The sequence below is a fragment of the Ptychodera flava genome, chromosome 13 (genome assembly GCF_041260155.1).
Source record: "Ptychodera flava strain L36383 chromosome 13, AS_Pfla_20210202, whole genome shotgun sequence".
Taxonomy (NCBI): Eukaryota; Metazoa; Hemichordata; class Enteropneusta; family Ptychoderidae; genus Ptychodera; species Ptychodera flava.
The window spans coordinates 36,858,226-36,885,755 of NC_091940.1; the positions used below are offsets into that span (position 1 = coordinate 36,858,226).

The 27,530-nt window shown below is 35.2% G+C and overlaps 1 protein-coding gene across 1 annotated transcript in view; it reads right to left on the reverse strand.

Moving 5' to 3' along the window:
- Window positions 1-1,047: 1,047 nt before the first annotated feature.
- The window catches only part of LOC139148334 (protein VAC14 homolog), a 29,419-nt gene continuing 2,936 nt past the window's right edge, over window positions 1,048-27,530 (reverse strand). The window contains 15 exon segments of the mRNA XM_070719728.1: window positions 1,048-2,574; window positions 4,905-5,061; window positions 6,179-6,258; window positions 8,915-9,033; window positions 11,138-11,312; window positions 11,820-12,031; window positions 12,489-12,554; window positions 13,212-13,344; window positions 13,864-13,974; window positions 14,809-14,947; window positions 15,341-15,403; window positions 15,406-15,446; window positions 16,076-16,185; window positions 16,881-16,988; window positions 20,752-20,814. Of these exon segments, the coding sequence (XP_070575829.1) occupies window positions 2,415-2,574; window positions 4,905-5,061; window positions 6,179-6,258; window positions 8,915-9,033; window positions 11,138-11,312; window positions 11,820-12,031; window positions 12,489-12,554; window positions 13,212-13,344; window positions 13,864-13,974; window positions 14,809-14,947; window positions 15,341-15,403; window positions 15,406-15,446; window positions 16,076-16,185; window positions 16,881-16,988; window positions 20,752-20,814 (1,737 nt within the window). The 3' untranslated portion in view covers window positions 1,048-2,414.

Genomic DNA, 27,530 nt, shown 5'->3' on the forward strand with positions numbered 1-27,530 from the left:
GTGCATATTACCTTAAATCTGATATCAATGTAACTATTTCAATTCTCTAGCACCACTTTTTAGATCATCACATGTGCTAGTTTTTAGCCAGACACCTGACAAAATGAACATTTATGGACTAATTTTGGTCTGCTATTTCCTGAACTCACTACAAACTTGTAAAATTACCTTCCTTCCCTGGCTATCTGTTGATCACGATTTGCTACCTGACATGTATTTGAAAAAACATTGAACACTAAATAAACAATTTTTACGGTCAAAGATTCTGTTACACTTCTTGGCACTAGTTAAATTTTTTATGTCAGAGTCCAATCAAGAGGCAGAAAAGTGTTGCTTTGTATCAAACCCTTTTCAGATGAAACCAGACATCCTGTGTTCTGAGATTTTTAACTTCATATGTGTATTTTCTGAGTCGCTGTATGATTTGATGGATTCGTTATCTGTATAACACATAGCGCTACATCCTGATAGTGTCACATCTTGATGGCAGACTGGCTTGTATTCAACATTAACACTTCAAAATTCTTTAGTTCTTCTTCCTGTCCTTTCTATCAACTGACACAGACCATTGTACATCCAGAGAGCTGAACTACACATTTGGATTGGATATTTACACATACTTAAAGCCCAGTGTTTCAAGCCCTTATCCTCAGCCATCCCGATACATGGTTATCGTGTATAAGCCAATCATAAGTGTTCACTCAAGATGTCACTCAATTCTGAGATGAACAACCACATAATTGGACATAATAAAATTGAGGTGTCTGGTCTTCACAACACCAAGATATCACCAACCTATCTTTCACGGATATTACATACAACCCTGTAGCTTTGATTCTGAAATTATTAATTCGAATACATTTGTTAATACTAGAATGCTATTTCACACACATTGTCACAATTAGTGGTCCTTAGGATTTTATAAAGCTGTTTCCTCATCACAGGCTTCAAGCCATGATCCAATGATATTTTCAAAGCAACCCCTTTAACACACGTGATGGTGATGGATGTTTTATCCATTCCATTCAAAGTATTTGAAGACTGTAATATGTGTGAATACATTGCTTTATTTTGTCTCTGCTTTTGTACTGCCATGACATTTTTCTGTCACAGAAAGAAAAACTGCCTACATGAAGAAGAAGACACTCAAGGTGTACTTGACTTTTAGAGTTCAGAAAGGAGATGTACGGCTGAAAAATGACCAAGACGGTCAATCAGACTACATTCTTGATATGAAGAATACAAAATAAAAATTATACAAAACCATATCATCTTTCACATCATGATTTTTGTTTCTTCGGAAACTAAGAGCAACTGTGACTAGTGATAGACAATGCATGAAACTTTAACTAAGGAGAAAAAATTTGCATTGTAGCAAAACTAGTTAACTTACAATAATGTTCAAAATATATAGAAAAGCTCTACAAGCATCTTGATATGTACACAGCACAGAAAACACTGACGCTGAATAGTTTACATATATAGTCAGTTGATATTTAGAATATATGAAATCGATATTGCAAAGAAAGACACCTTCAGAGATTTCACACCTTAAAAATGACATAATACCTTCAAAACTACTTTTCTCATTATACACAAATCACAATGCGCCCTGACCAAATATTCATCTAAATTTAGCTACAAATCAAGAAAAATTTATTTGTACATTATGATCTTTGAACATTTAGTGTAAATGTATTTGATGAAACCTCAGTATTACGATTAAACTTTTGTCCCTTTACCTGATCATAGTATCAATGTTTGACCTTTTATATATGACAGTGAAAAGATCATCCAAGATCACAGTAAATTGCAGTCAGACTATAGGAAGATAAGGCTAATGAACTGCTCCTATTTAATTTTAGTAAACACAGCAAGTTGGTCCTTGTTGCATTAACAGAAAAATACAACAAAACGAGAGCACCATGAGTATTATGTCACTTGCTACTCACAAAGGCTGTAGATAAAGTCTTTTCATTCGTATACACAAGATTAAACAATTACATATAAATTTATGAAGGACATCCATTGCTGGCAAGTCATTATACATCAGCATTTCAAACTCTTTTCATACTCTAAACATCAGCCCTACTTGCATTGTTATCAAACATGACTTAAGTAGTGAGATTTCAATTTCATTGTAAAGGTTATTTTCACAAACAATTGAGTGGAGAAGGCATGAATGAATGTAAACAGAAACAGATGCACCCATTGGCCAATGAAATACATGTACATCTCCATTAACCAATCAGGAAAAAGATGCTATCTATGCGCCAAGATAATTATCAGCTAAATTGGCATGTTTATAATACTTCACTGATAATGGAAAATGGGAATATTTCACATAGTCTTAAACAAGATTATTATTCAAAAATTCAAAATCTACAAGATAGTTTATTTGAAGGCTCACAAGATCAGAAATCCAGCTTTCTGATTGCATGCACATCTTCCATGTTTCTTGCTCTGGGTCGTTTAGCCTTTGCATGTTCAAGTTGAACTTTCTTAAAATGTTCCAATAATTCCGAAAAATTGACATTCTTTACATGTGGTCTGTCTTCTGGTGAAGTTTTAGGCCTGTCAGGTACAAATATCGATAAATGTGGAAAATATTTAATACTCAGCAAATTGTGAAGCATCATCAAGTTAACACAGTGTCACACACTTCACACGAACACATTCATTATTTACAGAGTCATTAGATATAAATTTTTGAAGCTGTAATATCAAGGAATTTAATGAAAAATGACAAGTCACCTCAACACAAAGGCCACAGCGTTACAGCTAGTGTGACCTTACCTGTCACTATGGAATGTAATGGCTTGTCAAACAGAAACAAAACACTGTTCACCAGAAAAGACTGGAAATTTTCTGGCAATTTCATTGTAAAGGTTATTTTCACAAACAATTGCTCTGGTTATGTATATTTAGCATTGAGAATTTTTTCCCTTTTTTGGACATTTCCAAATCCTCCATATATATATATATATATATATATATAATATATATATATATATATATATATATATATATATATATATAGTATATGTGTTCTTTTTCCCTATGATTTTTTCAAACAACACATCTCAAAAATATTCATTTTCAATGCTGTCATTCCTGTACATGTCAAGGCAGGCACAAACTGACACCAACCAAATGCTATTTATTATCAACACATTTAAAGAGCACTATATTTTATGGGCTGTAATTAGTTCTGTTCCAGACCAATTTAAATGTGAAATTAATACCTCAATCATTCATTAAGTAACGGCTCTTCGTCATGAGATTAATTTCTCAGTAATTATTTTCTGTCTTTGTGCACAAATATTTTTACCTACTTTCTGGGAGGCCATGAACATGCCAATGTCACAGTGTATAAAAGAATATTTTTGAAGTTGACAGCTTGGTCTGAAGGCTGTATTTTGCACAATATAGTGTTTCAAATGAATGTTTTTTTGTCTTACACATCATAAACCTACAAGGAGACCATGTCATTGCTTCAGCCTATTAATTGAAACAATGCCAATTTATGAAATTGTAGAAATATTCAAATTTTTAAAATAATTTTTCACATCACATAGACAAGTGTTGAAAGGCAGCTGGCTTTAAACATATGAAAGTCTGGGAAACATTGAGAGCTGTGAATTTTATCACATCTGAATGTAATATTCAGACGTGTTACCGTCGTTTGGAATGTTAGATTAGCATGCATTTCCAAACCCCATGAGAGTGTTGGATAATTCCAGGGAAGAATCTGGCACAATGCCAGGGAATATTTCTTTGTTCATCAGCATCCTTTTGAATGGCATATTTTTTATGAGGTTCAAATTTATAGTCAACAGAATTAGCATTTGTTGTTAAATTAATCTCCTTTTTCACTGCAATGACACTGGTAAACACTGACAGCATATGGTGAACTGGTGTTAAAATAGGATATTATGTAGTCTGTTGATGAGTGATTCAATGGCTTGATACTGTATGGGACACACAGTATTCTTTAGACTATGAAGAATACTATAAAACTTATGTGCTCATTTCGTTACTTTACTTTTAATGTGAAATCTTTGACAGAAAACATTTACAGAATACTCAAAATCATCTAACACTATCATTATATCAACTGTCAATGCTGTCCCTATTTCGTTGACCTTTTCCATTTGGTGTAAATCTTGAAATTAACATCTTAAGGGAAAAGGATGTGAGTACTGCTAGGATAACCAAGACAATGAATTTTTTGTATCAGGCCATCATTGTCATTTTGACACAAAATGCTGACAGAAGAAGGAAACTTGAATAGATATAAATTTTACAGAAGTTTCAAGAGATTGGTTTTCTTTCTGTTTTTAAGTTTCAATTGAGAATCTCAGCTCTATTTTTGACTGTTTCTTTGTTGTTCAATGCATGTGCTCTGAAACTGAGAAGAAAACATTGAAAGATATGGTGCTCATCAAGGTTTCATTCCTTGTGCAAGTCAATGCTTTTGTAGTATTTGAAGGTCCGATAGTTGTAACTTTTGAAGATTTTTTCATCGTTTTTGTTTCAATGTCAGCTATAGTTTCTTACTTTACTTCCCGAAGCAATATTGCAATACCCAGTATTCAGCTTGTCAACTCAGCCTGTATATGTACAGATGGCATTGTTATTGTTGACAAGTGAATTCTGGTCTGGGCTAGAATTCAAATGTCAACAATAACAGTGTGTTCTACACATACAGATGATTGTTGACAAGTTGAATATCTATGGTTGGTGTTTCATCATGCTGTGGGGAGAACTCTGGTTGAAATCAATAACAAAAATAGTGAAAAAATCATCAAAAGTTAAAGCTACTGTCCCTTTAAACTCAAAAACAAACATTATTCCTTTACAAATATGAGACAAGTGTACAAAAAGTGGTGTTCTTGTCTTACCTATCATCTTTTGGTAGAATCTGATAATTTGGAACACAGTCAAGTCGGTGACGTAGCGTACCAAATGCTGAACTCTGGGGTAGCAACATCAACAAACCATACAAACTTTTCACTAAGTACTGATTATGCTCAACATCAAGAAGCTGCAGCCGTAGGTCTGAAAATCAGTGACAAAAATTATTCAAAAGAAAGAAACAAAAAATACAAAATGGCTGACACAGTGAAACATAACAACTGTGTAAACCCATTGGGATTGACGGATTGTTAATGACCAACGGTGTTATGCATTAATAATTCAAATTAATAAGATTTCTCACTAATTACGATGATTTACTTGTTCATTTTCACAACATCAAAAACTGACCGCGGTATCTGAATCAACACATTAACTATAATTTTATTTATTGCTTGCTTGATTGCAAACAGACTTTGTGTCACATTTTGTGGCCATAAATGTGTTGTATTAATATATGCTGAAGACATTCTGTACCAAAATAACTCAATGACATTCAGCAAATGGGTGGGGGTAGCATGTAAGACAATATTTCAATGGGAAAACACCCATGTGACAGGAATTCCTCCAAGGTTGATGATTTTTCAATGAACTTACATGGAACATAGGAGGATAAATGGCCTGCATCAGGAAATAACAGTTATGAGATCACTGGTGTAATCTTTGTTATAATATTGTTGTGAGAAGCATTGTGGATCACCGTTTAGCTGTAACGTTTTTGAACTATTTTTGTTTTTAATGTCAACTACAGTTTCTTGTCCTACTCAAAGCATGTCAAAATACCCACTACTTGGCTTGTCAACACAGTTTCTCTGCCTGTAAAAATGCATTGTTATTGTTTACATATGAATTACAGTCCGGACTGGAATTCACTTGTCAACAATAGCAATGCAATTTATCATGGACAGGTCAAGTTGACAAACTGAATACTGTGTATCCTGACATACTTTGGGAAGTACAGCAAGAAATTGTAGTTGACATTATCAACCAAAACAATGAAAATAATATCAGAGTTGCAGCTATTGGCCCTTTAAAGTGTCAATATAAAATTTCATATTTTATACAGGTATCATGTTACTAATGTAGTGAATAATTTATTTCAATTTAATCACATCCCATGGCAGTATTTTGCCACTTCAGTACAAGTGTACACTCATGATGAAAATTTTAATTAAAATCGCTGATGTTAGCTTCATTATAACAAAGGTCACTGCTGAAAGCAATACAGGCTGTTCATGGAAATGAGAAAACCACAACTTACATGTAAATATGGGTGATTCTATCAACTGAACCAGTTTGTCAATCTCTGTCAGAAAATCCACAGTGACCTCAAGGTCACCACTGTATCAGTAATGTCAAAGAAAACAACAGTGAAATAACAATAAGTCATGAAAAGTAATGAAAAAATTGGAGAAAACCCAACTAGTGATATTTTATCTTTTAAATCATTCCAAGGTTGTGGTATACAGTTACTGTGTCACTTGATATGCTGTTTCCTTCTAGGGTAACTATTTATAAATCCTATTTTCTATTCTTAAAATTCTTAGCTTTAACAGTTTGGCACTGACATTTCATAGTTTCTATCACAACAACAGGAGATATGAGAAGTCCTATCCTTTTTGGCAACTGGGAGTTCATATAGAAATTTGAAAATATTATAAGGTCTGCAAAAATCGTATGTTGCTCCATTTTAACGCGTCAAAAATATGTTGCATCTAGTAGTAGAATATCTCAGTTTAATTCTACAAGTGATTTTCCATTCTTCATCAAACCCATTTTTGAATTTCTTTTTTTTTAAGGTATTTTACTGAGGTGTATTTAAAATGAAAGCTCAGCTTCAGACGTGGGTAGTGGTTTGAACTTTACAACTTTGAACTGTATATTAATCTTTTCTCAATACTGCCAGGGAAATAAAATCAATCAATAGCATTTTATTGGGCTGGTAACTGGTTTCAAAATTGCACCTTTTGGCAACAATCGTAAATGTGAAAATAACACATCAGCATTTAATACTTGGCACTGCACTGCAGTTAAAGGTTATTGAAAAGGAATAACTGAAACAAGGAATAGAGGTAAACAACCTCTGCACATACATACAGCTTCTTTCTACCACCCACAGCTTTCCATGTTCTTTGTTATTTTTTTTCTATTTATTTAATAAATTAAACACTGAATGCTGATTAGAGGTTTGAAATGGCTCTGTCAATTTGATGATGTAAATATTTATGAGATTCCCATTTCAATCTGTCTTTGTTTTGATACGTGAGTTTGTCTGACATGTTTTTCATTAGCCAAATTAGACACGCTGGGATCTCATCCAACTGGATTTGTTATTTATTGTAACAAACATTTACTCCAAAGCATATCTGACAAAAGTACGTGATGTTTTCCACAGCTCTTGGACAACTGATGCACTAGTATAGAGTTTCAAGGATGGATTCATTTCATGTATATTACAGGGCTAGTTATGATTAAAGAAATATATGAAACCTGTGTTTAGTTGAATGCACCGTTGATTTCCTTGTAGGTAGTTTATTTTCACATAGTTTCAGTGTTGAATGGTTATTTAATACACCTCATATTCAGGATAAATACATGAATTCAATCCATGTGTAACTCCGTTGATTGACTTTTTCTGACTTTGCATTTTCAAACAATTTCCTCATGCTGGGAGTATTTGCTTTGATCATGTGTAAACATGCTACAATTACTGAATGTGAAATGTAACTATGATAGAAATGAAAAAATAACATAAGTATATTTATCACTGGGTGACACTGCAAAGAACATCACAGTTTCTCTCTGTAAATTCCATTTATTCATGTTGATTAATGTTGATATGATTATGACTATGATGAATCATGCATAACATTTCATATTTGTTTCAAATCTCCATGGGAACTTTTCAGTCACACCATCAATCCTGAAAAATCTCACTTCTGACTTTGAACATGGCAGTATACTGTAGAATGTTAGCTGTGCTGTATTTTTGATGTCCCTTCATATGAAAGTCAATGTAACCACACAAAGGGACAGCAGAAATTACACAATTGTGTCAAGTGTATGTACCAAGTTTCTGCTAAACCTTAGCTTTACTAAATGCTACAAAAAAATGTAAGGGCTTGACACCCGAATACCATGGTCATCAAGTTTTCACATTTTTGGTCAGACGACACTTTCACTATTTCACAAATTAAGAGTACAAATTCTGTGAAATCAAAATCTGCTTCAGTAAAAATGCATGTACAAACAGTGGAAAAGAACCACATGGTAATATTTCAGTTTGAAATCGTGACAGATCTGTCATCGTTTTTCCATCATAAATTAGTTTTCCATGGAATCACAGGACCCTCAAACAGAGACAGCATAGATGGCCAGAGTCAGGCGGTAGACATGAAGGAATGTTATGTCAGCTGGGCACAGCCCTCTCTAGTTTCCTCTTTGTTGTGAATCAGCTGAGAGGAGGGCAAAGGTCATACCAAATGCCGCCACTGTACCATTTGGTTCAAACTTGTTAACTGTTTCCAGCTTTTGATGTATTGGCTCACATCTGTCACAAACTGGAATGCATTTCAAAAATGAAAGTTGTCAAATTTTATTCATGCTTCCGAGAAACCTCTTCTATGAAGAATGGGTACTACTTTTAATCTACAAAATAGCAAAACGGTCTAAACTATCATGAACCAGGATATTCAAAATGCTACAATCCACTTTTATGTCCATGTTGATATCTTCAATATCAGATGGTGAATATCCTTATTTAGAAATTTCAAAATGATCATATTGAAGTTTTTGAAACAAAAACTACTATAACTAAGAGGAAAAGAAATGCTTGAAAAAATTTCACTTTTTATGCATATTTTTACATGAAATTGAATTTCATCATATGTGATTCAACAAAAACATTACAGTGAAAAGTTTGTCCCATGCATAAACATTCTGGTTCATAAGCTTGATCTTCAAATTCATGAAACAAACAAAGAGTTATAAAGGATACAATAACTGGAGCAGGTCACAGGCATGCTTGTAATTCTGTGTCAGGAAACATAGCGACACCGTGGCAACCGGATTGTGACACCATGATTTGTACAAACAGCTGAACAGAGCACAACTGTCCTGCAGGAGAAAATGGAGCATCATTAGTTAATATAGGCCAATAGAGGGCGCTGTCTTTCTCGTGAACAAGGTAATGATTACAATATGACATCCTTTCATGGATGAACCGACTTTTGAGACATACTTTATCCTTACCTTAAAGATGATACTTACGACATACTTTTGAGACCTTTTTTTCCAAGATGAATAAGACATTTTGTAACAGATACTTTTTATGCTGACTTATTATCAAACATTTATTGCAAAGAAACATAAAAAGACGGTGAGAGACGCATAAAATTGCCATTAGCCAAACATTATATCATAGACACAAGCGCCATCCCAGTGGGAACCCCCTGATGTATTGATGAGGTATTACATCATGACCAACAAATTAACAACCTCCAACTGTTCAATCACTTCACCTTGTTCCAAGAAATATGTCATTTACTCTCTTAATGGAGTCTTCTTCAAGTTGCTCTTTCTGTGGTCAAACATCGCCATGGTAACAAGTGCAGTAAGATTTCAACTTTCTTGAAGGTTACATTATTCTTCAAACATAACACTCTTCACTTGAGGTATTTTCCTACATATCATTCCATCTGCTTGATAAGACTGTCAGTAATTTTGTGACAGAAGTGAAACTCGTGTCTTTGCCGACATATTAATTTTTTCTTCTTAAAAATTTTTATCACAGAAATCAAGTTGAATTTTTTGTCTATAATGAGTATCAAATCCCACATTCCGTAGCTACTTTTTTTCAGGAAAGGAGTGATTAATCGGACAAATTTTGTCTATCATGTGAGATCATACAATAGTGTATCTATCTGTGAGTAAACATCAATCATCTAGGCACCACTGACAAATGTCATAAAGAATGCGTACCAATAAAGAACTAAAAGTTACTGAGAACTCTTGCTCAGCAAAATGATATACCTATGCACATCAATTGCATCTTGACTGCCATCTAGGTTTTGAGAGATGCTGTTGAAAATATCGGTGAGCAATATTGCCTTTAAAATTATCAGAACACACTCTAATCACCGAACTATTGTTTTGGATTAAATTTCAGAACAGTGGAAATCATCCACGAATTAAAAGTATACTCTTGATGATGGGTTGTAAGACAATTTTTGAACCACATCTGAGAAGCTGGTTGAGACAGATTGCTAATAAATGTAGACAACATCGTACACATACAGAGTGTATATGTGGGTGCCCTTCAAATTGTTTCTGACATGGAATATAAGATGCAAAAGTCTAATGGTAAAATCAGAAAAGAAAAATACTCTACATTTGTTGAAGACATGCGAAGGTGAGTGATACATTCAGTAAATGTGTCATGTAATCAAACCCTTTGATAATGAACAGTGCATAAACAAATAAAAAAATTTCAGGATTTACATTCCATTACCAGGCAAATAAAAATTTATGGGTTTCTCATCAAAGTCTCTTACAAAATGATGCAGCAATAAAAAATTTATTTCTCTTTCATAGCTCACGGGATTCAAATTCTGACATGAAAACAACTAAATTTTTCAAATTTGGCAGTAATCAAGAGATGTGGCAAGATGACAGCAATACGTTCACTGTTCAGAATTGTACAATGCGTATATGTGTGGTCATACAGACAATAAAACCCCCTTAATGTCTGCTGTGCCTGTCCATACTGTCAATTTTTTTTTTAATTTTGCAGTTGAATGCCTAGAGGAAAGGTTGATGCAAAAGCCAAAATCAAAATGCAGTTGGGTGAGAAACTAATAATTTTCTTTGTCTAGTTTGATGTCTGTCTACTTTCCTTGACGAAACACTATTGTGAAAAAATTCGGCTGTTTCACTATAAACATAACATACAGAAGGAGTAAGCAAATCAAATACCAACATTCAGGACCACCGATTTCTTTGCTCAGGGCGATGAATTACTATCCAACAGACCTGAGAATACTTATGGAATCTCATCATAAAGAATGTATATAGGTCTACGGAGCATTTGACATGTCTTTTGCCATGGTCACTCCAAAAACAAAGCCATGGTTTTACTCAATCATATCCCTCTGCTTCAGTTTAATATTTTTAGACAGGCAAATCAGTCACAAGAGGGCGCTCTTTACTATCTCCTACTTACCTCTGTTTTCAGATCTTTGAGTTGCATTCTGAGGTCAAACAATTCAGTCGAAGTCAGGAGTATACTATTCAGAGTCTGAACCATATTTGAAGCAAACTTTAATTCTTCTTCATGGATCAGAATTTCAGACAATGATTTGTAGATATCTTCTGAATTCAGTAATAAGGACAGTTGCCTGTCGATAAAAACAAACAAATTATTCATGTGAATGTGGGAGGAATATTTTCACTAATACTTTCCCACAAGATAAGTATATCCTTGTGGAGAAACTTTAGATCCCCTAGATTTGTTTACAATTGTGTCCTTTACACAACTTTGTCAAATATACATCTGAGTCATTTTTTTCGTGAGGTAAATGATGCACCTTGTTTTCAGATAAATTTGAAAAACATGAAAAATTTGGTCACTTGTTATTGTTTTTTTTTCTTTTTTTTTGTAGCCCACAATGCAAAACACCAAAAGGGTTTATGAAAGGGAATTGGAAGGTGACAAGTTCTGACACTGACAAGTGCTGATTTTATTTTATGTCTGGGTAAAAAGACAGTCATACCAAATTACCAGTATTCAACTACACTGATGATGAGCTAGCAGATTGTCAAATCTGGAGTCTATACTTCATCAAAAGACAGCTATGTTCCGGTACATACAAATTGAACATCAGTGTACACTACTGAAAACTTACCTTATAATAAATGACCCTCTATCTTCCAATAACTGTTTATCAGTACTGAACAGTTTCATCAAATTCACCATAAACTTTGTAAAGTATAAATTCATGCCTGGTGCCGGTGTCGATGACTGCCTTGCTAATTCCTTCATTCCAGAATATTCCTTACCCTGGCCGGCTGAGGATGAGGCTATCTCTGCTAACACTTCTAGATCCAGAAGAACAACCTGAGTAGGAATGGCAGAATTCAATTTTGCAGAAGTGAGGGCGCCCTCTACGTAAGAAATAGGTCAAAGCAGTCTAATGCCACTAATAAGACACTATAGCTATTCTAGAATGTTCCTTTCTTCATAAGTTCAGATCATTTGATGGAAACATGCATCAATTTGCGTAATTCGTTTAAGACCAGAGCATTGCCTATTATTATCCATCTACAAAAATGCAGTCTTCCAGCCTGTCATACCTCTCCATAACTATTCAGAAGTGAAGTTCATCGGTTTGTCTGTCGAGAGTTTGATGACTTACTGAATGTGACAGTTGCTAAAACTGTGATCCTCTAGAGTTTTACTATCATAACAGAACAGTTCAGGGAATTTACAAAGATGATAGATCATATGACAGGGGTACAATATGTAAATTGGAAAATACTAGTACTTGTATTTCTTCATAAAATTAAGGCCTTACTTCATCTGAAGGGTCTGACAGAGTTTTCAACAACACTGGAAATAACTCTTCTACATGGTGGAAGATCTGAAATCAAACAAAATAGCATCACTGACACTGTGCTATCACTTGATAACAATGGATTTACATGCATGGAATATGATGTTGACATATTTAATGAATTAACAATCCTTATCTCATTCCGTAATACACTAAGTCAACATGTTTGAAGCAAAACTGGTTCAGATTTTAACAAAATATTTTGGAACAAATTTTGGTCTCAAGTGAACCATGCCTCTATATAATGCCTCGAATTAGGTAGGTTTATAAAAAAATTCTGAAAAATTTACATATGCAGAAATCTTACTCCAGATGTTGATGAAAGTAAAAATTTTTGAATAGCTCTGCATCAGTAGCAGTGAAGCTACAGAAATTTGTACACTATTTATGACATGTGATGGAAAATGCTGTTTGCTTTGTGTAGTAGTGTATCTTAGAAATTCTGTTGTCTCACAGTTAGCTGTCTCCATCCAACACAACACATGGTGATGTTATCATAAAGAAATATTGTTTGTCTGAATCTGAGGATTGATCAAGGACAAGTCCATGCTGTGAATCTGTCTTCACTTTTAGTCTATGATTCATTTCATCCCAGACAAAGGACGTCATTTCATTATTCGGAAATTAAATATGCAAGCTGGTACAGACAGATCTTATAAAGTAGTGGATTGGGGATTTATTTACCTTATTAGGAGTTTTAATATGGAGGTGATAGATCCATTTCAGTACAGATATTCGTGTCTGCATTGAGTTGTGAAGTAAATGTCTGGTCAAGACGTCAATCATTGGAGCTAACTCTAACATCACATGGTGATGTCTGGAAATAAAAACACAGGCAGACATGCATGGATGGTTGGGGATATGGTGGTGTGATGGTTGATGAATGGAATGTCTTATTCAAAGACACATTACATTATCCAGTGGTAGCTGAGAAATCAATGGCAAAATCAGAATTCCATTGTTTTTCTCCTAAGCTATTACCACTGCCATATTGAATTTCACTAAAAGCGCACTCAATTTCTCATGATTTTGCACATTGAAATATCTTACACAAGCTGTATATGATTTCAAGAGTATCTTTTCACTGCATGTCACACATGAATTCTGTAGATATTTGAACTTGAATTTCTCATTTTTTGAAGATGTCATGGGGAAAAAGACACATTTCATAAAGTTCAACTTCATTAAAGTATTGTAAACATTTCCACAGAAATGTAGAAAAAAGTCAATACATTGTCCATATGTATGGAATAACATAGTGTATGATGTACCTCAGGGCATAATGCAAAGCATATATCTACAGAAAATAGTATTGCTAGACACTCAAGTAACTTACGCTGAATTTGCTTTGTCTGTTTGTTGGGTAACTGTTTCCTTGTCATCTCTATCATCGTCTGGAGTTATCAATCTCATCAAGCTTTGATTGACACCATTAGCTACTTCTCTAATATCTGCACAGAGGTCAAGGGTCAAATCAAACGCACCTGGTAGAGGATTTAAATTTTATTAGCTGTGGCTTTCGATGCAGTTTTTGGTACATTTGTCTTGTCTGTGAGATACAATATCATGTTGAATTACAGATACTGATCAACAATGCAGTGTGCATGTACATATATGTAACGTCCATTGTCATTGTTCATGACTAAATTTTACTTCTAGACTAGAATTCATTCGTCAACAATAATATTGCTTATTGCACACAATGCAATGTGCTTGTAAGATTAAAACTTTGTTTTTGAACAGAACAAATATCATGAAAATATTATCAAGGGATATAGCTATTATCCAAAGAAAATGGAGTGATACTCAAAATATTTAAATTCTACTACATTACGTCTTTGAAGGCTGAACTACCATTGCCGTATTAAACTTTGTGGTGTACGAACATCCTTACAATTTCATCTTTAGTTTTATCCTTGCATTTTCGACAATGGCCATTGTTGTACAAGTAACAGAACTATCAGATGAATGATTTTATCATTTCACTGCTGAACTTTACCATGCCCTCATCGTTTTCAGTGAACTGTCTGACCTATGTACAGCAATAGGAGTAAAAGTTCAATGTTACAAGGTGAGGAACTATAAGACTGGCTTCAGGTACTGGGTATTTCGGACAATCTAGAAGCACCTTTACAAGCTCAACCAAACAACATTGCTATTTTATTTGTTGTACATCAAAATCATTATCACGAACATAAACAAGAGTTGTGGACAAAACTTTGGTAGAGCGGCCAATGTCTAGCCATGAATGCTGGTTTGTGAAATGCAGTTTCCATAAAGGATATTTTTTCTGTTGTCTTCATAAGCAACACAGGGCAGTATAGCTGTCAGTAATCCTGAAGCAAAGGGCAGCATTGTTCTTCCGGCAATTGTAAGGAATTCTTTTAACCATGTGATGGCAGTAAACTGTATCAACTCATCTGTTGAATGCAAAGAAAATCTATGATTATCATTGTCATTTTTGATAGATGAAAGTTTGATTTAAATGCCATGTATTTCTGTGCTTGATTAAGCTTGAGATATCACTGACACAAACTGGGAAAACTTTGCAGGAAAATTTTGCTTGGCAAAAGGAAACTAAATCATTGCAATAAAGGAAAGAAACAAGCAAACACAAACACCGCAAAGCAGATTGTCTCCAGTGCTCATTGATGAGCTATCACAACCACGCGAGCAGTAACAAAAGGACAGTTTATATCAATTACAGTGCCCTCTATCATATGCATGAACAGTGGTTTGCCTATTTTTGAACTCTAACAGTAAGCTCTTTGTAAGACATGAAGAAAGCATCTTTTGACATTCTGTAGTCTTACCTTGGGATTGAGAGTGAGTGTTTAAAATGTTGACCATGTCAGCAAAATTCACATTATTTGGAGATTTTTGATTTCATGAAGGAATTGGTCCAGCGCAGCTTCACACCTAAATCAGAAAAATACATACAGTGATCATACCGGATTTAATCTCTTTTAACTGTGAGTTATTTTGGTACAAGTTAAGTTCATGAATTTCTGATATTTCTTAGCAGATGGTGGAATGCTTGAAGGCAAATAAAGATACCTTCCAGCAGCATTCCTAGTTTTTTTGCAAAAACAGTAAAACAGACAAAGTACATGGATACCACAGACAGCAATTCAGCCCACAAATGCCAGTGCTATTGCATTAGCAAGGTGGAGCTAAAAACTAATCAGTACTTTGCATGTGATGGTTTACTGCATGTTTCTCATCTCTGTTGGTTTTTGGAGAAATGGTGATACTACATGGCAGACAGGAGAGTAAACATGCCATGTAAATAACAGTAATCAAAATGCACTTTGTTGTTTTCCTATGTCACAGAAAATGTACAAATATTTGCTTAAGTCTTTTTTGATGCCTGAGAGAACATATTGAAAAGATACATTGTTGCCTAGACTGCAAAATCACGCCATAGAAGGAATTTGTATAAAATTTTCTATAAGAGCCTGAGGTGTTTCTACTTAAATTTTCAGATTTGGACTAATAACTGCCAGGCTGCAAGAAATGCTTGTGGCATTGATTTCATGGTTACTTACATTTTTCTAATTTCTTTGCTTTGATCTCCCAAGATGTAGAACATACCATCAAGTATCTCTGGCAGGAAGACCAACATATCAATGTGTGGTACTGAATCTAACACTGTTACCTAAGTGAGAGGACAATGCCAGATACAATGGTGTGCATTAGTTATTACAACAAAATCTAATATCAACCATTTCATCCTATTTCTATCATCAATCAGCATCAATAAACCAAGATTACTTTTCTGATTTCAGACTCTGAATAAATATTCCTTCTTCTACTTGATTTCGATTGTCAAATGTTAATTTACACAAGCAGAAAAAAAATGGCTAGTGCACTGTTTCAATTTAAAACAGTGTGTATGCGTCAGACCCCTGGGCAAACACTCAAACATGACAAAGTTCAGTATCTTTTTACATAATCGGCAATATGACATAAAGAAAAACGAAGACTGTGTTTTGTACACTGGGTCAAATCACATAAACTTGGTATTAGTGAACACCATGATTAGTGAGTCTCTACTAAAACCATTCCAACAATCTATTTCTTGTCGGAATCAGATTAACTGATGCTATCAACCAATCAAAACCTTATGCTTGCCTGCTGGGCAACACTGCCATTACATTGATTTCAAAACGTAAAGATCTTATTGAAAATATTCCTTTTATCATATGCTGCTATAAACAGCTTGAATCTTTACCCTTGGTAAAAATTCCAATCAGAAAACTGATTGAAGGAAACAAACTCAAGAACGACCTGCAGACACTTTGTACAATGCTGTAAATGATCTGGTGGGGTTAAAGTTCAAAACTGACTTACCCATGAGACAACGAACTGCCTGGCAAATGAATTAGTGGTGTAGATTCTTTCACGTACCAGTGGCATGAATGAAACCATATCAAAGGATGATGATTCCGCCACAATGTCCTGCATTGATTGAAGAATAATTTATTACAGTCAATCACAATTGTCACAGACACTAATGACTTGAAGAAGGTAAGAGAACCGTTGAAATGGTTGTCTTGTAAATGACGATGTGAAAATCATACCTCAGATAATTCTTACACACAGATGAAAATATTAGACAATTTTCATACTGCATGACTTCACAGATGCTTACAATGCTGTACGAGATTCAAATGGTGATGACAAACATCATATTTGTTCTTTTTAACAATTAGGCCAAAGTAATTAAATTCTTTGTTTTGTAACCACACATGCATAGATTTCATGAAAAAATCCCCGTGTACTTGAAAAGGACTTTACCATATGCTTTTCTACGTACAAATCTTTTGAAACGCCCCATGTTTGCAGGATGTCACATTGCAGAGTATGTTACAAAGGTGAAAAAGAAGTTTCTGCTTTTATTCTTTGTTTGTTGTACAACTTGGATACTTTGTTGTTGTTTTGAAAGTGTTCAGTTTTGTACTTTGTCCATTTTTTTGAATTTACCATAACTTGCGCTCTCTGCTAGTGTGAGTTGAGTATAATACCGTAAACATTGATTGATTGATTGATTGATTATCACCTGAGTGAAGATAAAACTTAAGTCTGTAAAATTTTCTGTATTTTGTAACCACTTGACAGCTTACCTTTCAAAACTTTGTCAAAGAATTTAATCACTCAGGCCTTACAAAAAATATCAAGAGAAAACTGCTAAGAAATTTAAATTGTGATTGTAATTTCTGTTGTTATCCACGGTTTCTAAAGAGGTTCTTCAAACATGATTACTTTAGTTGCTATTATATTCTCAATTTTCTTGTGAGATGTATTTTAAACCAACCTTGTTGGTAAATGTTGTATGGATATACATGAAATTATTATTACTAGAAACACTATCACTATTATTATCATGCCTATACGAGTCATAAATTTTGTGTCTATTTTCTACGTGTCATTGTGTAATTCCCACAGGGAAAAACAAGCCACGTGATCAAGTAACCATTAATTTAGAATCAAAAGCCCCTGCAGGAAAGAGCTGTTCATCAGAAAAATTGCGATGGGATAATTACAGTGCAGCCTGCTCAAAGATCATTTTGCGATTGCTTGATTTTGCAGATTTTATAACACGGCACCATGGAAGGAACATCCGGTTGGCTGGGTTGACTGACACTCAGGGCAAATGCAATCACTACAAGAAACATGGAAATATCCTGCTTAGCTTTATCATTGCAATATCCTACATTACTTCTAGCTACGGATAATGCGTGGGTGTATTCCTTAAGATACATATAACAGTGAGTGTCTGTTTTTTGCTGGCAAAGATCTGTTCTCATTGCTAAGGAGGAAATCAATTATTTAAGGTAATACGTGCCTCAAAATGGAAGCTAAACTTTTGCCAAAACTTTCCTCACAGAAGCTTCAAACCATTCTCTTTTGTGATCAAATAAAAAATCAGGAGTCACGATGCACAGCTTGGAATTAGAGAAACAAATTAATTACCTAAAATTGCTTATAGTTGAAATTCAAAATAGCACTTTACCCTGTGAGGGAAACAAACACAAGCACTGAAAGACGTCAAAGTCAGTCCTCACAAGCGACAGACCAGAAAAGTATTGTAAACATTTCAGTGTCCTAAAAACTGTCCTCAAAGCCCACTCTACCGTAAGGAAGCACAGCTTTTGAAATGGTGCATACTTTGTTATCCAAAATGTTAAATCCAGGATTCAAATGGACCATAGTACAAATAAAACCACATGCACAACGCAATAGAAATACCTGTATTTTCATGCCCATTTGTACATGGGTGTTTCTGTATCACTATCACCTGATCTCTTGGGTGAAAGCAGTCTGTAGAATACCATGTCATTTTTATTCAGGAGTGGACCCAATTTACAATTCTTTGATTTCAACACAGACAATGGAGAGTCTTTTGCTCCACTGTCTAGGATTTCAATTAATTCTTAAATCCACTGAACTGTTTTGTTTTCAGTTAATAAGACACATTCCTTGATATGGTACACCTCTTATGTTATATATGAACGTATATCATTCACATTTTGCAAACTTTTATTTCCCATTGCCTTTTACATGTGAATCAGTTGAAACAGTTTCATTTCCATTTAAATATCATCAAGGATATGCCTCCTTAACCCCATTCACGGCATTCCTCTTCAATGAGTCCCTTCAACTTTACAGAATTGGATAAAATTTACATGGAAAACTGCTGTTTTGAAAATAAATGAAGGGGGATGAATTTGTTAAAGGGCCAGTAACTGTACCTTTTGATGTTTTTTTTTTACTATTTCTGTTTTGTTTTGTATGTCAATGGCAAGTTCTTATCCTAATGCCCAAAGAATGTTAAACACCAACAGTTTAGCTTGTCAACACAGTGTCTATACATGTAAGATGCACTGTTGTTGTTTCCATTTGAATTCTAGTCTGGGCCAGAATTCACTTGTGAGTTGACAAGCTGAACACAGTATATCTCAACATGCTTTGGGTAGTAGAACAAGAAACTGCAATTGGCATTATGAAACAAAAATTGGGGAAATAATCATCAAAAGTTACAGCTACTGGCCCTTCAAAAATTAAATTTAAACCTCACAGTAAAGTGATATACAGTATTTTGTAATCCTGAGGTGAGCTGAAATAGAGGTAGACCTTTAAGGAGACTTGTGGAGCATTAAATTGATTCATTACAATATTATAACTATGCTATCCAGTACATGCTCCATCTTCCAGTAATGCGTAATCAATGACCCTTTGCTCTAGGCCATCGTTAATGCTCAACAGCAATTTCCTAATCAAAGGTTTGAAAACAAGAAATTCTGTCAAGTGACAGAGAAAATGAAATGCTGAAATAAAACACTTGGAGGCTGTTCACTGCATATGTGATCTAAATTCATGTCACTTGATAACCGTACTTGTTTCACCTTTGTACAAAATGCTTCAAGGCAAACCATGCCACTAAATAAGACACAATGTGCCACTCTGGCCACAGGGCTTTGATGAACTGAATTATTAAAATGGCCTGAACTCACTGTCTATGTGTCTGCCCTGAATGGATGTGTCTGATTGTACTCTTGTATCTCTCTGCTCTAAATCTGCCTGTCTAACTATGCCCTGCTGCCACACATGAAAGTAACTACATGGGAAATAAATGACCATGGAAGTCTGCAAATTTCCATCTCACAATTCTGATTTGATGGTCAATTCTCATTTGGGATGCTTCATTGATATTCATCATCCATCACTTCTTTAGGCAACATCTTTCTAAGCATTTCATGGTTCTACATGTTACACTTCGTCAACCTTCACCAGCATCATTCAGTCTTGCAATCTGAATCAATGCATGAATCAATACTTCAAACATGCCATTGATGATGATAAATCCTTCAAAAACCCATGCAGGCCCTCCAGTTATACAGCAGTCTCGATGATTTTCAACTGTATAATATTTTTCCACCAGAGGTGCAATTCAATACCCTGAGAGCACTTTTTCATGTACTGCTGTTTTGTACAAGTACGGTACTATTGACCTTGTGACTTCCATTTAAACCTATGGTGGCACACACAAGTGGTGATATGTGTATTACTTTATGACTTGACATCTTTAAATACCTCAATGTCATTGGTTATTAAAATGACACATTCCACATGTTACATTGTTGCAATTCTCACCTTACTTGCAACATTCACAACCATACTTAAAATAATCATCAAATGTTACATTTTTAGAAAATCTTACCTTCATTAATCTATCTAGCAACTCAGAACCATTCTTCACATTCAAATCTGGATCAGCAGCAAGCTACAGAATAACAATGAAAGATAACGTCAAGTTCAAGATTAACTCCATGAACTCTGATCCCCTGGTAACCTACGACATCATGCAGAGATTTTCATCCAAGCAGAGTGCAAAGGTTAACACACTGACTGCACAGGTAAACTGCAAGTAGACTTGAAGAGGAGCTAGCAGGGATTATTACAATTATGCCTGTAAGTGAATGTACAGGGATACTGTTCGCAGATGGTCAAGTTGAAACTGGAATATATTTAAAGCACATGGAAATTAGAAAATACAACAATGTGAAAAGTAAGAGACAATACCACCTGACTAAAGTCAGATGAAGAGATGGCAAGGTATCCACTTTGCTTCTTTGCTGTTGTTGTAGGCTGCTAGTCATCTCAGCTAATGAGAACAGCTGAGAACAAGCAAAGGTGGAAACATCTCAACATCAGATTTTAGTCAGATTGCAGACATATACTGCAATGTACTACAAGGTGGTATCTAATTCCTTAGCTAGCTCCACTGAATGACTTTAAAGCCCCAGTGCTGCTAACTTTCGATAGTTTTTTCATTATTTTTATTTTATAAATCAATTGCAACTTCTTATTCTACTCCCCAAAGAATGTCGAAACACCCACTATTTAGCTTGTCAACTTTGCGTCTATATGTGTAAAATGCATGGTTATTGTTTACATTTGAATTCTAATCCGGACTAGAAGTCACTTTCAACAATAACAATGCGGTTTACAACCATAGGGGCTGAGTTGACAAGTATAATACCGTGTATATCAACATTCTTTGGGGAGAAGAACAAGGAATTATGGTTCACATTCAAAATAAAAATGATGAAGTTATCATCAAAAGTTAGCAGCACTGGGGCTTAAACTAACAGTCTTCACAATCAAAGATGAAGGTGACACTCAAATACTGAAAAAATCGAATCAAGAATAGATGTCAAGGTCACTTGTTGCTGTGATGTTAATGATTCCTTCCTTCTAGGGCGATTGAATCAAATCAAGTATTTTTCATAATGGTAACATCAAGTGATGTTGTTGAAAGAACAGATGAACAGGGCATTAAATGTAGCAACAGTTTCACTATTTATATTCTATTAAACGAGTAAAGTATTTTTCACTTCCCAGAAAGTATGTTGAAATTGTAAATATTGGCCCTACCACAACAATGGATTATGTATAATAGGTAATGGTATTTAAAAAATTGAATTTTTCTCCGGACCACAAATTCAGTTGAAAATTCAGTTGTGCATTGCATACACACAGGGCTATTTTGACAAACTGCACAAAGAGTAGAAGAAGAAATTCTATTTTACAATAATTAGAATAAATTGGAAGAAAGGCATTTCAACATGACTTTGGGAAAAGAACAAGAAATTCAATTTTGCAAATACCATAGGGAAATACTTTGAAAATTGCAGTCATGGTCACACCATAAAGAGTGACCATGATACAACTGACGAAACTTCATGGGCTGATGCACATGTTATGTACATATTGCTATTGTGAACAAAGAAACCGACAACATATGGAATACTGGCTTACAGACAATGGTACTTATTGCACCTTTGATTTGAGCTGCTGCACTACTTGGTCAAATTCAAAACCCACTTGTAAATTCATGTGTCCCTACTGCCTTGATAAACAAGAATGACAAAAGCAAATAAGGTCTCCAACTTAGGTACTGGAGGTCATCTTTAGGAACATGCATATCAATTTCTATAGCAATGGGACAAGCAGATCCTAAATACATAAGCAAATGTTAACAACAAAAAATAGACAGAGAAGGTTTGATAAAAAGAAAAGGTGGGAGTGGGTAAAAAAATGTACAAGGGATCTAGTAAAAAAGTATTGCTACCTCATCAATCTTCTAGACCCTACCCCCTCCTGAATATCAAATGTTCCATCCCCTGGTATTACATAACCCATTCTAATGTAAACAGCACTTACTAATAAGTTAGTTACAAATGGTAAAATGCCTTCCACTATGGGCAGTGATTACAACATCTGGAATTATCCTTGATCCAAATTTCTCATCATTTCTTGTATGTCTTACATAGAAAAGTTGCAAAAATTGGTCCGCAATGAAAACATTCACCTCAGCTTTGTTTTCTGGATCAAATTTTCCTACAAATTGATACCAAATATGACAAAATTATGTTCACAGCCTTCAAAACTGTCTCACAACATATCCTGGGTTGGTGCAGGCCATTTAAGGTCACAAACTGAGAAAATTACCTAAAATATACAAATTTGGGGGTTTCCCAACACTTTGAGCAGACAATTTATAAAATAACATCCCTTGGGACTTTATACCAAATTACAAAGCTATCAAACAAGTAATTTTGAGAACAAGTTTTCTTGACCAAAAATGACAATATTGTCTTAAAAATACAAATTTGTAAATTTCAGGACAATTTCCACATATCTAACTATTGTCATCTCTGTACGTCTGTGTACCAAATATAAAAGCTGCCTGTCCAGGGGTTTTAAAAAGAAAATACTGTTTAAGATTTTTTGACCAAAAATGACAAAATTGCTCCAAAATAGTAATTTTCCGAATTTGTCATAATTTCAACAAATTAGAAGAGTAATACCCTCGCAAAGATCAAACCCAAATTTGAGAGCGATTGGGCTGGCGGTTTCAGAAAAGAAGAATTTTTACTGAAAATGAGAAAAATCACCAAAAAATTCAGTAAAAATACAAAATTAAAGATATCTTCACAATATTCATAAAACTGTATAAGGTTCACCTATGATACTTGCACACAAATTTTCAAAGCAATCAAAACAGCAGTTCTCAAGATATCAATTCTTGACCATGTTCACATTTTGTAAGCTCATTTGCATAATTTTGGCAATGCAGACTTCATTTGAAGAAAATCCCATCTATAGCCCAGGATGGATCCACACAACAAATACCAAGCTGAAATATGCAGTGGTTTGTGTTTTTGATGTTGACGGACATACTGTACGTACATACATACATACATATATACATACATACATATATACATACATACATACATACATACACATATACATACAGACGCCATCGACTTCAGCTTATACGATAAACTCACATTGGTATAACCAAATGTGAGCTAAAAAGACACTTTGTATTAAAATATTCGAAACATTCATATTTGAGTACCATACATATGTTAGTACTGCAAATAACTGGATGGCAATTTGATAATAAATCACAACATCATGTTTGCAACACACTTACATTTCTGAATGCATTTGAATTAATTTTGCTCATTTGGAGAGTGAAACACATGCCAGGCTTACGTCCTACATTGATCATATTTTCAATTTTACTTTCCAAGATGAATTAATAACTTGTTCACACATTTCAGAACTTGCTAGGAATGGTTCAAATTTTATGCATGTATCACTTTTCCTGTCAAGTTCATATTTCACCATCAGGTCAAGTTTTTTAAAAACTAGTGAAGCACAATATGTCCCAGTTAGTGCATTTTAACAAAAAATTGAACAATAAAGGCCCCTGAAATCACAGATACTGTAAACATGATTTTTATGGACTAAAGCTGTTGGAACAGACCAAGCCAAATGGGTGCAAATATGTATGGTTTTAGATCAATACCGCTTTTCACCGAGTTGGCTGATGGGGAAGTGATACTGTCTTATTATTATTATTAAAAATTGTTTAAAATGCACTACACATACGTCTCAGCACATTGTACATAGCTGTATAAAATAATTTAAAAATACAACCACACTAAAAAATTAAAACAGAAAATTACAAATAAACTGAGTAAAAAGGTAGGTTTTCAAACTGCGCTTAAAACTATCTACACTTCTGGCGGTCTTAATTTCAAATGGCAAATCATTCCATAGTAAGGGTGAACATACTGAAAATGCTCTCTGTCCATATGTCTTGTTAAAGTTGCCACGGGGCTGGGTTAAACATAATTTGTCACTCGATCGCAGGTCTCTGGCAGGTACATATAAATCTAATAAATCTCTCAGATAAATAGGTGCATTTCCATGGATAATTTGAATGTAAGCAACAGAATTTTAAATCTGATGCGGGCCTCTACAGGTAACCAATGTAAATCTTTGAGAACGGGTGTGACATGATCGAATTTGCGCGTACGAGAAACTAACCTCGCCGCAGCATTCTGTAAAGACTGTAGTCGAGCAAGTTGTCCTCTAGGGATACCAAACAAAAGACTGTTACAATAGTCTAAGTGAGAAGTCACAAATGCATGGACTAGTTTTTCAGTTGTAGATCTATCAAGAAGTTTACGAATCTTACTTATTCTATGCAAAGAGAAGAAACCATTTCTGCACAACATATTGATATGGTCAGACATGCTACCGTCCTGACTTAAAGTAATGCCAAGATTTCTGACTGAAATTGAAGGGATTATGTCGCATTGACCAATTCTTAGACTGTCTAGCTTTGTCACATCAGATTTTAAACGTGATGAGAAGTGAATAACTTCAGTTTTGTTGTCGTTCAGTACAAGCATATTAGATTTCATCCAGCTGCGGACGTCGTCGACACAGAGTTCAATGTTATTACGAATATCGTCAGGTCTATTGCAGATAACATAAATTTGCGTATCGTCCGCGTATATCATGCAATCAATCCCATGGAGTACGAAGATGTCTTCAAGAGGTGCAGTGTAGAGTGTAAACAAGAGAGGGCCGAGAACAGATCCTTGCGGAACACCGTATTTCATGCGAGAAAATGGGGATGATGCAGATCCAACTTTGACGCATTGCTGGCGATCAACGAGGTACGAACGAAACCAAGATAGACATTTGCCCGTTATACCGAAACGAAATTGTAGTCTCTGAAGCATAATTTCATGATCGATTGTGTCGAACGCCGCTGATAGATCTAACATGATGAGAATCACATCATGTTTGTTATTCAAGGCAAGCATTATGTCATTGTGAACACGGAGGAGAGCAGTTTCTGTGCTATGGTTAGCCCGGTAAGCGCTTTGAAACTTTGTAAAAAGACTAAATCTAGTGAGGTACTGGTTCAATTGCTGAACAACAGCCCGCTCGAGGACTTTCGATAAGAAAGGGAGGTTTGAAACCGGCCTGTAGTTCTTCAGAATGTTCTGATCAAGATCTACTTTCTTTATTAATGGACGAATGATCGCTGACGTAAAATGACTCGGAACGATGCCAGTTGTGAACGAATTGTTGAATAGATCCGCAAGGAAAGGTGCCAAGATGTGTACACATTTCTTCAACACTCCATGTAGTAGAATGTCGAGTTCACAAGATTTCGGTGATGACTGTTTCACTAACGCAATTATATCCCCAGGTGACACCGGGTCAAATTCAGCTAAAGTATGGGTCGGCATTACATCATTAATCTCACAGCTGTGCGGTTTTCAAAATAATTCATGAATGCTGATGGAATCTCTTTCATTGGGATGTTGTTTGGCATGGCGTTGGATGAAGCTGTTTTCGAATCCGATAGCTCTGCAACAATGGCAAACAATTTCTTGTTATCTGCGTCTTCAATTCTAGTCCGATGATAGGCTGATTTTACTGCATCACAGCGGCGTGAATATTCCACGCGCTTTAAAACGAACATTTGACGATCGATTTCTAACTGTGATTTGCGCCAATTTATTTCCAGTCGACGAACCTCTCTTCTCAGAGTCAGTAGATCCTCAGAGAACCATGGTGCACGCACTTTATTTAAGACTGATTTGCTTTTGACAGGGGCGACTGCATCAAGAGCATCGGTAACAACATCATGGAAATAAACATACAAATCCTCTGGGTTGGTATTGTGTGGATGACCGATCATTTTGGATGAAATAATATCAATCAATCTGTCAATGTTCATGTACGAAAGTGACGTTGTGAGATTTTTACCTTGGTGTTTGGTGATTGTTGAACATTCAGCCCAAATAAAATAAGCTGTGATCAGAGTTAAGCGAGTCGTCAGATTGATGGAGTGAAGCAATTGCTCTGATGATCGCGTTATAAGTAAATCCAATGTGTGGCCTTTGCTGTGTGTTGATATCTTGACATGCTGTTGTAGGCCGACTGAATGAAGAAGGTCGATTAGCTTACTTGTGTCGGAAGAATCTGTGTTCTCAAATGGAAAATTAAAATCTCCAGCAATTAAGAGATGGCCCGAGGAAGGTACGGCTGTTTCCAAAAGAGTGGAAAACTCGGAGATAAAGCCACTTACTGTCGCTCTTATTCTTCGTTGATTTTGGAGGACGGTAAACAGCGATAATCGTAGAAACTGACTTGCAGATTTAAATGTCACGTCTAACGATTCGAAGGACTGGAACATCTTTGATCTTTTTTCCACAAGTCGTAGGTTAGAACGAGCCAAGACAGCTACCCCTCCTCCTCTTCGCTGAGAGTGGGATTGATGGTAAAAGTTATACCCGCTAATTGCAGAATTAAGTTCAGCAATGACAGGATCAAATTGATTCTTTAGCCAGGTCTCGGTGATAATCATGATGTCCAATTTCCCTTCGAGCAAAGTAGATGCGATAGCACCGATTTTGCCGTTCAAAGAACGGGCGTTCCACAGAGCAGCGTTCAGATTGAGTTTGTTGAAGCAGGAAGACGTTCTTGGAATTTTGACAAGTGTGGAGGTTCGCTTGTATCCAGGTGTTTGTGTATCAGAGCGAGTGGTGAGTAAGGTTTCAATTGCATGCTCGTTGAGTGCATTATTTTGTGAAGAGACCGGAATCAGACGAG